This window comes from Salvelinus alpinus, chromosome 23 (assembly GCF_045679555.1).
Source record: "Salvelinus alpinus chromosome 23, SLU_Salpinus.1, whole genome shotgun sequence".
NCBI lineage: Eukaryota > Metazoa > Chordata > Actinopteri > Salmoniformes > Salmonidae > Salvelinus > Salvelinus alpinus.
Window position 1 is genome coordinate 5,242,585 of NC_092108.1, and position 14,377 is coordinate 5,256,961.

The 14,377-nt window shown below is 45.0% G+C and overlaps 1 protein-coding gene across 1 annotated transcript in view; it reads right to left on the reverse strand.

The window, feature by feature from the left end:
* LOC139551373 (receptor-type tyrosine-protein phosphatase mu-like) overlaps positions 1-14,377 on the reverse strand; it is a 565,336-nt gene that overhangs the window by 123,199 nt on the left and 427,760 nt on the right. The window contains exons 16-17 of the mRNA XM_071362858.1: positions 9,733-9,890; positions 915-992 (exon numbers count right to left, since the gene is read on the reverse strand). Coding sequence (XP_071218959.1) covers positions 915-992; positions 9,733-9,890 — 236 coding nt within the window. The remainder of the gene's footprint in view (positions 1-914; positions 993-9,732; positions 9,891-14,377) is intronic.

Here is a 14,377-nt window from a genome sequence, read left to right on the forward strand (position 1 = left end):
TCATACAGTGTATGTTTACTACAATTATAGCTAGTACCTTCACACAGTGTATGTTTACTACAACTATAGCTAGTACCTTCACACAGTGTATGTTAACTACAACTATAGCTAGTACCTTCACACAGTGTATGTTAACTACAACTATAGCTAGTACCTTCATACAGAGTATGTTTACTACAACTATAGCTAGTACCTTCATACAGTGTATGTTTACTACAACTATAGCTAGTACCTTCATACAGTGTATGTTAACTACAACTATAGCTAGTACCTTCATACAGTGTATGTTAACTACAACTATAGCTAGTACCTTCATACAGTGTATGTTTACTACAACTATAGCTAGTACCTTCATACAGTGTATGTTAACTACAACTATAGCTAGTACCTTCATACAGTGTATGTTAACTACAACTATAGCTAGTACCTTCATACAGTGTATGTTTACTACAATTATAGCGAGTACCTTCATACAGTGTATGTTAACTACAACTATAGCTAGTACCTTCATACAGTGTATGTTTACTACAACTATAGCTAGTACCTTCATACAGTGTATGTTAACTACAACTATAGCTAGTACCTTCATACAGTGTATGTTTACTACAATTATAGCGAGTACCTTCATACAGTGTATGTTAACTACAACTATAGCGAGTACCTTCATACAGTGTATGTTTACTACAATTATAGCTAGTACCTTCACAAAGTGTATGTTTACTACAATTATTGATACAACAACCACCTATGTTTAAAGGTTAGAATACAAACACTCTTGTCAACAAGGATGCCAAAAAAACAACTAATAACTAGGTGCTATTTTCCAACCATTGCCTTGTGCTCTCTACTACCTACCGTGAGTATAATATATAGTAACAGAATGGTGTGTGTGTGTGTGTGTGTAAAGTGTTTACCTGGGTAGTAGGACTTGGGGAGTGTTGAGCTGAGAGTATTAGACTTATTCAGGGTGAAGGAGGAGGGGGACGACGCAGCTAGAGACAGAACATAAACAATCATCAATTACGTAGTTATAGAATCTCAACACAATCATTGAACATGAACATTACTTATTTGAATCATATCATCTTAGTAGCTTAGTAGTAACTTAGTGTAGTAGTTTAGGACCAACACCATCTAGGACCAACACCATGTCATCTAGGACCAACACCATCTAGGACCAACACCATCTAGGACCAACACCATCTAGGACCAACACCATCTAGGACCAACACCATGTCATATAGAACCAACACCATCTAGAACCAACACCATCTAGGACCAACAACATTCTAGGACCAACACCATGTCATCTAGGACCAACACCATCTAGGACCAACACCATCTAGGACCAACACCATCTAGAACCAACACCATCTAGGACCAACACCATGTCATCTAGGACCAACACCATCTAGGACCAACACCATATAGGACCAACACCATCTAGAACCAACACCATCTAGGACCAACACCATGTCATCTAGGACCAACACCATGTCATCTAGGACCAACACCATCTAGGACCAACACCATCTAGAACCAACACCATCTAGGACCAACACCATCTAGGACCAACACCATCTAGGACCAACACCATCTAGGACCAACACCATCTAGAACCAACACCATCTAGGACCAACACCATGTCATCTAGGACCAACACCATGTCATCTAGGACCAACACCATCTAGGACCAACACCATCTAGGACCAACACCATCTAGGACCAACACCATCTAGGACCAACACCATCTAGGACCAACACCTTCTAGGACCAACACAATCTAGGACCAACACCATCTAGGAGCAACACCATCTAGGACCAACACCATCCAGGACCAACACCATCTAGGACCAACACCATCTAGAACCAACACCATCTAGGACCAACACCATCTAGGACCAACACCATCCAGGACCAACACCATCTAGGACCAACACCATCTAGGACCAACACCATATAGGAACAACACCATGTCATCTAGGACCAACACCATCTAGGACCAACACCATCTAGGACCAACACCATATAGGAACAACACCATGTCATCTAGGACCAACACCATCTAGAACCAACACCATCTAGGACCAACACCATATAGGAACAACACCATGTCATCTAGGACCAACACCATCTAGAACCAACACCATCTAGGACCAACACCATCTAGGACCAACACCATCTAGAACCAACACCATCTAGGACCAACACCATCGATAACCAACACCATCTAGGACCAACACCATCTAGTACCAACACCATCTAGAACCAACACCATCTAGGACCAACACCATCTAGGACCAACACCATCTAGGACCAACACCATCTAGGACCAACACCATCTAGGACCAACACCATCTAGGACCAACACCATCTTGGACCAACACCATCTAGGACCAACACCATCTAGGACCAACACCATGTCATCTAGTACCAACACCATCTAGAACCAACACCATCTAGAACCAACACCATCTAGGACCAACACCATCTAGGACCAACACCATCTAGGACCAACACCATCTAGGACCAACACCATCTAGGACCAACACCATGTCATCTAGGACCAACACCATATAGGACCAACACCATCTAGGACCAACACCATCTAGGACCAACACCATGTCATCTAGGACCAACACCATCTAGGACCAACACCATCTAGGACCAACACCATGTCATACAGGACCAACACCATCTAGGACCAACACCATATAGGACCAACACCATGTCACATGCCTCTCCTAGGCCCAGAGGATGTAGTTAAAGGGAAGACTAAGACCATCTAATATAGACAGCTAAATGACACCAATAGACAGTCAACAGCTGAGGTGAAGGGGCTTTTGGACCGGTTTTGGGAACAGGAGGGCAATATTAGGGGTCTCAGGCTTTGAGAACAGGAGGGACGAGGACAGTAGGACAACATCATTTACAACCTCTTATATTGTCTTGTTCACACCCTTCCCTCTCTGTCCAAAGCCTCTGTCCACCGTTATCTCTGTCCTTATCCCAGTAATGTTGCCCTACGGTCCTTGTCCCTCCTGTCCTAAAGCCTGAGCCCCCTGATTTTTACATTTTTATTTTATTTATTTCACCTTTATTTAACCAGGTAGGCCAGTAAATGAGAACTTGTTCTCAACTGGCCTACCTGGTTAAATAAAGGTGAAAACAACTATTTTATTTTATTTATCAGGGGGCTCAGGCTTTAGGACCGTAGGACAACATTACTGGGATAAGGACAGAGGCTTTGGACAAAGAGGGAGGGGTTGTGAACGAGACAATATTAGAGAGATGATGACTTCATCAGGTCAATGCTTTAAGTGTCTCCTGCAGAGCTTGGGGAGACAGACTGAAGGAGGAGGAGGATGTAATCTCTGAGGCCTATCCCCCAGCTGCACCACATCTACCCAGAGACTAAGGGTCTTTAGGTTTAGGTGAGGTGTTGTTATTAGGATTTAGGGTGATGTCAGGGTAAGATGCTGTTATTAGCTACCCATGTAACTGTACTTATTGTACTGAAGGTAAAACATTAGCATAAGGAGTGGAGCGTGTTAGATGTTAAGAAACTGAGGCGTGTTGCTGAAACCAAGTACATTAGATATTTTACCTTTATTTAACTAGGCAAGTCAGTTAAGAACACATTCTTATTTTCAATGACGGCCTAGGAACAGGGGGTTAACTGCCTGTTCAGGGCAGAACGACAGATTTGTACCTTGTCAGCTCTGGGATTTGAACTTGCAACTTTTCGGTTACTAGTCCAACGCTCTAACCACTAGGCTACCCTGCCGCCCAATAGCTACATTAGCTAGGTCTACATTAGATATATCTACATTAGATATATCTACATCAGATAGGTCTACTGTCAGGACCCGGTGCGAGAAACAGTCACTAAATAATCGTCAGAACCCAGAAGATGAGGCAGACACAGCAGTACTAGAGATGGTGGTTTAATTAAAGAACAAAATCTTCAGGCAAAGAAACTAAATCCACAATGTCCAAAAATAAAGCCAAGAGGCACAAAATGGAAATCCTCCAAAATACAAAAGAAACTCCACAAAGTGGTAAAAAACAGCAGGGAAAAACAAACCTCAAAAGACTACTCAAATAATACACAAGAACTAAACCAGAGAACCTCTGGAAAATCCAACAAGAGAAATATCTGTATAAAACAAGGCTTGGGCTGGGGCTGGGTGCTAACTTACAAACACTGAGCAAGGAACTGAGGAACACACAGGGTTTAAATACTAACAAGGGAATGACTTACAGGTGCAAACAATAATTAGAGCAAGAAAAACAAAAGGTACAAAAAAGGTGCAATGGGGACATCTAGTGACCAAAACCCGAACAGTCTTGGCCAAAACCTGACAGAATCCCCCTCCTAGGAACGGCTCCTGACGTTCCTACCAGCCTTCTCAGGGTGGAGGGTCCTGAACTGACGAATGAGGTCAGGGTCCAGTATGTCCTTGGCAGGAACCCAGGAGCGCTCCTCGGGACCGTAGCCTTCCCAGTCCACCAGATACTGCCAGGACCGCTGCACCCGGCGGGAATCCAGTATCCGGTGGACGGTATAAGCCGACTGGCCACCGATGACACGGGGCGGAGGGGGAGGTCTGCCTGCCGGGATAAGGGGAGAAAAAACAACAGGTTTTAACAAAGAAATGTGAAATGTTGGATTGATCTTAAGGGATCTGGGTAAGTGTAGGCGAAAAGTAACGGGATTGACTCTCCTGGCAATCTTAAAGGGACCGATGAACCTCTGGGACAGCTTGCGAGACTCCACCCGTAGTGGTAAGTTCTTAGTTGAGAGCCATACTCTCTGGCCGGGGTACAGGGTAGGACCGGGACGGCGACGTCTGTTGGCTTGTCGTTGGTACTGCTGAGAGGAACGCAGAAGATTAAGACGTGCCTTCTTCCACGTAAGCCGACAGCGTCTGATGAACCTCGAGGCTGAAGGCACTCTGACTTCTGCCTCCTGGTCCGGGAACAATAGAGGCGCATAGCCAAACTGACACTCATGCGGGGATATACCAGTGGAGGAGGAGCACAAGGTGTTGTGCGCGTACTCGGCCCAAACAATGAAGGATGACCATGTGGACGGGTTGTTGGAAATCATGCATCTGAGGGTGGTTTCCAGCTCCTGATTCATCCTCTCAGTTTGGCCATTGGACTCCGGATGGTACCCTGAAGATAAACTGGCCGTAGCCCCTATGAGTTGGCAGAAGGCCTTCCAAAACCTTGAGGCGAACTGGGGACCTCTGTCGGAAACCATATCTTGCGGAATCCCAAAGACTCGGAACACATGGTTAATCACCAACTCAGCTGTTTCCTTGGCAGAAGGTAATTTGGTCAAGGGAACAAACCTGGCCGCCTTAGAAAACCTGTCGATGATGACTAGGATCGTAGTATTACCATGGGACGGAGGAAGGCCAGTAATAAAGTCCAACGAGATATGGGACCAGGGTCGGTGGGGAATAGATAAAGGGTGAAGGAGTCCTTGAGGGCGGAGGTGAGAAGATTTGCCCTGGCAGCACACGGAACAGGCCTTGACGAAAGTGGCAACGTCTTCTTTTATGGTGGGCCACCAGAACTTACGCTGGATGAACTCCAAGGTGCGACCTACGCCCGGGTGACAGGTGAGGCGAGAGGAGTGCCCCCACAGAAGGACTTGGGACCTTGCTGCCTTGGGAACAAACAACCGATTAGCAGGACCTCCTCCAGGGCCCGGTTCGATGGCTTGAGCTTGTTTCACGGTATCCTCCACTTGCCACGAGATCGGAGCCACGATCTTAGCGGCCGGAAGGACAGTCATGTCAGTATCTTCTCGAATGGCAGGAGAGTAGATTCGTGACAAGGCGTCCGGTTTGAGATTCTTCGACCCGGGTCTATAGGTGAGGATAAACTGAAATCGGCTGAAGAAAAGAGACCATCGAGCTTGTCTGGAGTTCAACCGCTTCGCCTGCTGGATATACTCCAGATTTTTGTGGTCCGTAAGCACTTGAAACGGTTGAGAAGCCCCCTCGAGCCAGTGTCTCCATTCCTTCAATGCCATCTTAACCGCTAGGAGTTCACGATCCCCCACATCGTAATTCCTCTCGGCCGGGGTAAGCCGGTGAGAGAAGAAGGCGCAAGGATGAAGCTTCTTGTCTTCACCCCTCTGAGACAGGACAGCTCCAACCCCAACCTCTGATGCGTCTACCTCCACCACAAAAGGTTCATCCGCCGTTGGTAGTGTCAGGATGGGAGCAGAGAGGATGCGCTGCTTGAGTCCTTGGAAGGCCGTCTCAGCTTCTCTTCCCCACAGAAACCTTGTGTTGCCACCCTTGGTTACAGCTGAGAGAGGGGCTGCCACCGAGCTGAAGTTCTTGATGAACTTGCGGTAAAAGTTGGTGAAGCCCAGGAAACGCTGAACTTCCTTAACGGACTTGGGGGTGGGCCAATCCGCTACCGCCCCTACCTTCTTGGGGTCCATCTGGACTCGACCGGGTTCCACTATAAATCCCAGGAATTGTACTCGAGAGGAATGGAATTCACACTTTTCCGGCTTAACGTACAAATGGCTGTCTAGGAGGCGTTTGAGCACTTGTCTGACATGCTTAGTGTGTTCTTGAAGGGAGCTTGAAAAGATGAGGATGTCATCCAAGTAAACAAACACAAAGATGTTAAGCATATCCCTAAGCACATCGTTTATGAGCGCTTGGAACACAGCCGGAGCGTTGGTCAGGCCGAAGGGCATCACCAAGTATTCGTAGTGACCAGTAGGCGTGTTGAAAGCGGTCTTCCACTCGTCCCCGGGTTTGATCCGCACAAGATGGTATGCGTTCCGCAGGTCAAGCTTAGTGAAGACAACTGCTTCCTGGAGCAGCTCAAAGGCTGTGGCCATAAGGGGTAGCGGGTAGCGGTTACGGACGGTTATGGCATTGAGTCCCCGGTAGTCGATGCAAGGTCGTAATCCACCGTCTTTCTTGGCCACAAAGAAAAACCCTGCTCCCGCCGGCGAGGTAGATGGACGCATGAGGCCTGCTGCCAGAGCGTCCTTGATGTAGGTATCCATAGCAGCTCGTTCGGGAGGAGAAAGGGAAAAGATCCGACCCCTGGGAGGGCAGGTCCCCGGAAACAGGTCGATGGTGCAATCGTAAGGTCTATGGGGTGGTAGTTTGGTGGCCCTCTGTTTGCTAAATACCAGTTTGAGGTCATGGTAACACTCGGGAACTCGGGACAGGTCGATGGATTCAAGAGACTCGGAAGGGGAACTCGGGAAGATACAAGTGGCTTGGCACGTAGGACCCCACTGCTTGATAGTGCCCACAGACCAGTCGATGTGAGGGTTATGGCTGTGAAGCCAGGGATAACCAAGGACGAGAGGGAACTCGGAACAGGAGATCAGATGAAAGTTCATCACTTCCTGGTGTTGGGAAACTGAAAGTCGCAAGGGGGTAGTGGCACGAGTGACAAGTCCAGATCCCAAAGGGCTTCTATCCAACGTAGTAACCCTTATGGGGTCACTCAGAGGTTCAGAAGGAACGCCATTCTCTTTCGCCCAGACCCCATCCATGAAGTTACCTGCGGCTCCAGAGTCTACCAAGGCTTGAAGAGAAAACTCGTGGTCGTCCCAGGAAAGGGTAACTGGAATGAGCAGGCGGGAGTTGGATGGATGGGAGGAGGTTATGTTTCCCGTTACAGTCCTCCCAGGCCTGCACGGGAGAGTGCGTTTCCCTGGAGCCCGGGACACATGGAGCGGAAATGGCCCGGTTTGCCGCAATATAGACAGCATCGCTCCCTCATCCGGCGGTCTCTCTCAGCCTGGGAGATGCGTCCAACCTGCATGGGTTCTGGTGGAGCCAGCGAGGATAAAGGTGGAGACTCGGAGCTGGAACCGATAGGAGCTAGGGTGAGCGGTCTACGGTTGAGTTCTCTCTCTCTCAGACGCTGGTCTATGCGTGAAGCCAACTTGATAAGGGACTCGAGGTTGTCCGGTGGTTCCCGAGTGGCCAGTTCATCTTGGATGGTGTCAGAAAGACCCTTCAAAAAACACACTGTGAGCGCCTCGTCGTTCCAGCCACTTGCTGCTGCCACAGTGCGGAACTGGATGGCATAGTCCGTCACGCTGCGCCGACCTTGGCGGAGAGTCAGGAGCTGTTTGGCTGAGTCAGGGCCGTTGGTAGGACCTTGAAACACTCGCTTGAATTCTTCAGCAAAGGTAGAGTAGCTGGCACAGCAGGGACTTTGGGCATCCCACACAGCAGTAGCCCAGGCTAGGGCTTTTTCCGACAGCAGGGTGATGATATATGCTATCTTGGACCGGTCGGTGGGAAACGACGATGGTTGCAGCTCAAAGGAGAGAGAACATTGGGTGAAAAACCCCTTACAAACACTCGGATCCCCTGAGAACCGTTGGGGAGGCGGCAGACGAGGTTCAGCCAGGGGGTTAACTGCCAGGGGCACTTGAATCTGATGAACTGGAGCAGAAGCGGTTGCCGGGGAAAGTCGATCCGAAATCTGCTTTATGGAAGTCAGCATCTCTGACAGAAGTTGAGAATGTCTAGCCATTAAGGCCTCTTGCTGAACCAGAGCAGCTTCGTGGCGTTGGACAGTCCCCTCGTGGTGGGACAGCATGGAAAAAAAATCCTGGGTACTGGCTGCCTCTGGGTTCATTATAATGGCTCAGTGTTTCTGTCAGGACCCGGTGCGAGAAACAGTCACTAAATAATCGTCAGAACCCAGAAGATGAGGCAGACACAGCAGTACTAGAGATGGTGGTTTAATTAAAGAACAAAATCTTCAGGCAAAGAAACTAAATCCACAATGTCCAAAAATAAAGCCAAGAGGCACAAAATGGAAATCCTCCAAAATACAAAAGAAACTCCACAAAGTGGTAAAAAACAGCAGGGAAAAACAAACCTCAAAAGACTACTCAAATAATACACAAGAACTAAACCAGAGAACCTCTGGAAAATCCAACAAGAGAAATATCTGTATAAAACAAGGCTTGGGCTGGGGCTGGGTGCTAACTTACAAACACTGAGCAAGGAACTGAGGAACACACAGGGTTTAAATACTAACAAGGGAATGACTTACAGGTGCAAACAATAATTAGAGCAAGAAAAACAAAAGGTACAAAAAAGGTGCAATGGGGACATCTAGTGACCAAAACCCGAACAGTCTTGGCCAAAACCTGACATCTACATTAGATATATCTACATTAGACAGGCCTACATTAGATATATCTACATTAGACATATCTACTTTAGACAGGCCTACATTAGATATATCTACATTAGACAGGCCTACATTAGATATATCTACATTAGATATATCTACATTAGATTATAAGGGGGCTGGAGAGAAGCTACCTACAGACTGAGCTGTTAGATCGAATCAGAGAGGTGCTGTAGGGTTGTATGTTATTTATGGTTATGTGTTGTTATTAACTGTGTAGATTTAGGTTTAGTAGCTGTACTGAAGTCAATTAGATGAAGAGGGCTGTGGAGCGGCTGCATGTGTTGACCACTAGAAAGGAGAGAAGTCCAGACAGCTATCATTACCTATTAACTACAGAGTTTCAGAATAGACGGTGAGGCCAAGGGTAAAATTACATGCACTCATATACAATGACTTTATATAAGGAAAACCAAAATGGACTTTTGTAAACATAAATACACCCTATATATATATATATGTGTGTATAGAGCAGCCAGGACTCGCTACGGCCATTGAGGGTGAGGGTACACTCACTCCTGGTGTTGAGGGTTTGGCTGTGTGTGTCCATGAAGGACAAGGCCTCGTCACAGTTTGTCCCCTGCTCCGTATAACTCTTATCCATAGAGTTAACCATCACTGTCATCTCCTGTCGAGTGCTGCTCAACGTCTCCTTACGCTTCTTAGCCAGCTTCCTGTTTAGAGAGAAAATAATAACAATAATGTCATAAGGAAAACAGTTAAACAGATGATAGTAGAGAGGATGATGGTAGAGAGGATGATGGTAGAGAGGATGATGGTAGAGAGGATGATGGTAGAGAGGATGATAGTAGAGAGGATGAGGGTAGAGATGATTATAGTAGAGAGGATGATGGTAGAGAGGATGATGGTAGAGAAGTTGATGGTAGAGAGGATGATGTAGAGAGGCCAACAGTTAAACAGATGATGGTAGAGAGGATGATGGTAGAGAGGATGATAGTAGAGAGGCCAACAGTTAAACAGATGATGGTAGAGAGGATGATGGTAGAGAGGATTATAGTAGAGAGGATGATGGTAGAGAGGATGATGGTAGAGAGGATGATTGTAGAGAGGATGATGGTAGAGAGGATGATAGTAGAGAGGATGATGGTAGAGAGGATGATGATAGAGAGGATTATAGTAGATAGGATGATGGTAGAGAGGATGATGGTAGAGAGGATGATAGTAGAGAGGATGATGGTAGAGAGGATGATGGTAGACAGGATGATGGTAGAGAGGATGATGGTAGAGAGGATGATGGTAAAGAGGATGATGGTAGAGAGGATGATGGTAGAGAGGACGATGGTAGAGAGGATGATGGTAGAGAGGACGATGGTAGAGAGGATGATGGTAGAGAGGATGATGGTAGAGAGGATGATTGTAGAGAGGTTGATTGTAGAGAGGCCAACAGTTAAACAGATAATGGTATTCTACTCCATACAGTCTCATCAATGGTATTCTACTCCATAGAGTCCCATCATGGTATTCTACTCCATAGAGTCTCATCATGGTATTCTACTCCATAGAGTCTCATCATGGTATTCTACTCCATAGAGCCTCATCATGGTATTCTACTCCATAGAGCCTCATCATGGTATTCTACTCCATAGCGCCTCATCATGGTATTATGCTCCATAGAGTCTCATCATGGTATTCTGCTCCATAGAGTCTCATCATGGTATTCTACTCCATAGAGTCTCATCATGGTATTCTACTCCATAGAGTCTCATCATGGTATTCTACTGCATAGAGTCTCATCATGGTATTCTACTCCATAGAGCCTCATCATGGTATTCTACTCCATAGAGCCTCATCACAGTATTCTACCCCATAGAGCCTCATCATGGTATTCTGCTCCATAGCGCCTCATCATGGTATTCTACTCCATAGAGCCTCATCATGGTATTCTACTCCATAGAGTCTCATCATGGTATTCTACTCCATAGCGCCTCATCATGGTATTCTACTCCATAGAGCCTCATCATGGTATTCTACTCCATAGAGTCTCATCATGGTATTCTACTCCATAGAGCCTCATCATGGTATTCTACTCCATAGAGTCTCAACATGGTATTCTACTCCATAGAAATAGAGTCTCATCATGGTATTCTACTCCATAGAGTCTCATCATGGTATTCTACTCCATAGAGCCTCATCATGGTATTCTACTCCATAGAGCCTCATCATGGTATTCTACTCCATAGCGCCTCATCATGGTATTCTACTCCATAGAGTCTCATCATGGTATTCTGCTCCATGGAGTCTCATCATGGTATTCTACTCCATAGAGTCTCATCATGGTATTCTACTCCATAGAGTCTCATCATGGTATTCTACTGCATAGAGTCTCATCATGGTATTCTACTCCATAGAGCCTCATCATGGTATTCTACTCCATAGAGCCTCATCATGGTATTCTACTCCATAGAGTCTCATCATGGTATTCTACTCCATAAAGCCTCATCATGGTATTCTACTCCATAGAGTCTCATCATGGTATTCTACTCCATAGAAATAGAGTCTCATCATGGTATTCTACTCCATAGAGTCTCATCATGGTATTCTACTCCATAGAGCCTCATCATGGTATTCTACTCCATAGAGTCTCATCATGGTATTCTACTCCATAGAGTCTCATCACGGTATTCTACTCCATAGAAATAGAGTCTCATCATGGTATTCTACTCCATAGAGTCTCATCACGGTATTCTACTCCATAGAAATAGAGTCTCATCATGGTATTCTACTCCATAGAGTCTCATCATGGTATTCTACTCCATAGAGTCTCATCATGGTATTCTACTCCATAGAGTCTCATCATGGTATTCTACTCCATAGAGTCTCATCACGGTATTCTACTCCATATAAATATAGTCTCATTATGGTAACCTACTCCATATAAATAGAGTCTCATCATGGTATTCTACTCCATATAAATAGAGTCTCATCATGTTATTCTACTCCATAGAGCCTCATCATGGTATTCTACTCCATAGAGTCTCATCATAATTCTACTCCATAGAGCCTCATCATGGTATTCTACTCCATAGAGTCTCATCATGGTATTCTACTCCATAGAGCCTCATCATGGTATTCTATTCCATAGAGCTTCATCATGGTATTCTACTCCATAGAGCCTCATCATGGTATTCTACTCCATAGAGTCTCATCATGGTATTCTACTCCATAGAGTCTCATCATGGTATTCTGCTCCATAGAGTCTCATCATGGTATTCTACTCCATAGAGCCTCATCATGGTATTCTACTCCATAGAGTCTCATCATGGTATTCTACTCCATATAGTCTCATCATGGTATTCTACTCCATAGAGCCTCATCATGGTATTCTACTCCATAGAGTCTCATCATGGTATTCTACTCCATAGAGTCTCATCATGGTATTCTACTCCACAGAAATAGAGCCTCATCATGGTATTCTACTCCATAGAGCCTCATCATGGTATTCTACTCCATAGAGTCTCATCATTGTATTCTACTCCATAGAGTCTCATCATGGTATTCTACTCCATAGAGTCTCATCACGGTATTCTACTCCATATAAATAGAGTCTCATCATGGTATTCTACTCCATATAATTAGAGTCTCATCATGGTATTCTACTCCATATAAATAGAGTCTCATCATGGTATTCTACTCCATAGAGCCTCATCATGGTATTCTGCTCCATAGAGCCTCATCATGGTATTCTACTCCATAGAGTCTCATCACGGTATTCTGCTCCATAGAGCCTCATCATGGTATTCTACTCCATATAAATAGAGTCTCATCATGGTATTCTACTCCATATAGTCTCATCACGGTATTCTACTCCATAGAGTCTCATCACGGTATTCTGCTCCATAGAGCCTCATCATGGTATTCTACTCCATAGAGTTTCATCATGGTATTCTACTCCATAGAGTCTCATCATGGTATTCTACTCCATAGAGTCTCATCATGGTATTCTACTCCATATAAATAGAGTCTCATCATGGTATTCTACTCCATAGAGTCTCATCACGGTATTCTACTCCATAGAGTCTCATCACGGTATTCTGCTCCATAGAGCCTCATCATGGTATTCTACTCCATAGAGCCTCATCATGGTATTCTACTCCATAGAGTCTCATCACGGTATTCTACTCCATAGAAATAGAGTCTCATCATGGTATTCTACTCCATAGAGTCTCATCATGGTATTCTACTCCATAGAGTCTCATCATGGTATTCTACTCCATAGAGTCTCATCATGGTATTCTACTCCATAGAGTCTCATCACGGTATTCTACTCCATATAAATATAGTCTCATTATGGTAACCTACTCCATATAAATAGAGTCTCATCATGGTATTCTACTCCATATAAATAGAGTCTCATCATGTTATTCTACTCCATAGAGCCTCATCATGGTATTCTACTCCATAGAGTCTCATCATAATTCTACTCCATAGAGCCTCATCATGGTATTCTACTCCATAGAGCCTCATCATGGTATTCTACTCCATAGAGTCTCATCATGGTATTCTACTCCATAGAGCCTCATCATGGTATTCTATTCCATAGAGCTTCATCATGGTATTCTACTCCATAGAGCCTCATCATGGTATTCTACTCCATAGAGTCTCATCATGGTATTCTACTCCATAGAGTCTCATCATGGTATTCTGCTCCATAGAGTCTCATCATGGTATTCTACTCCATAGAGCCTCATCATGGTATTCTACTCCATAGAGTCTCATCATGGTATTCTACTCCATATAGTCTCATCATGGTATTCTACTCCATAGAGCCTCATCATGGTATTCTACTCCATAGAGTCTCATCATGGTATTCTACTCCATAGAGTCTCATCATGGTATTCTACTCCACAGAAATAGAGCCTCATCATGGTATTCTACTCCATAGAGCCTCATCATGGTATTCTACTCCATAGAGTCTCATCATGGTATTCTACTCCATAGAGTCTCATCATGGTATTCTACTCCATAGAGTCTCATCACGGTATTCTACTCCATATAAATAGAGTCTCATCATGGTATTCTACTCCATATAATTAGAGTCTCATCATGGTATTCTACTCCATATAAATAGAGTCTCATCATGGTATTCTACTCCATAGAGCCTCATCATGGTATTCTGCTCCATAGAGCCTCATCATGGTAT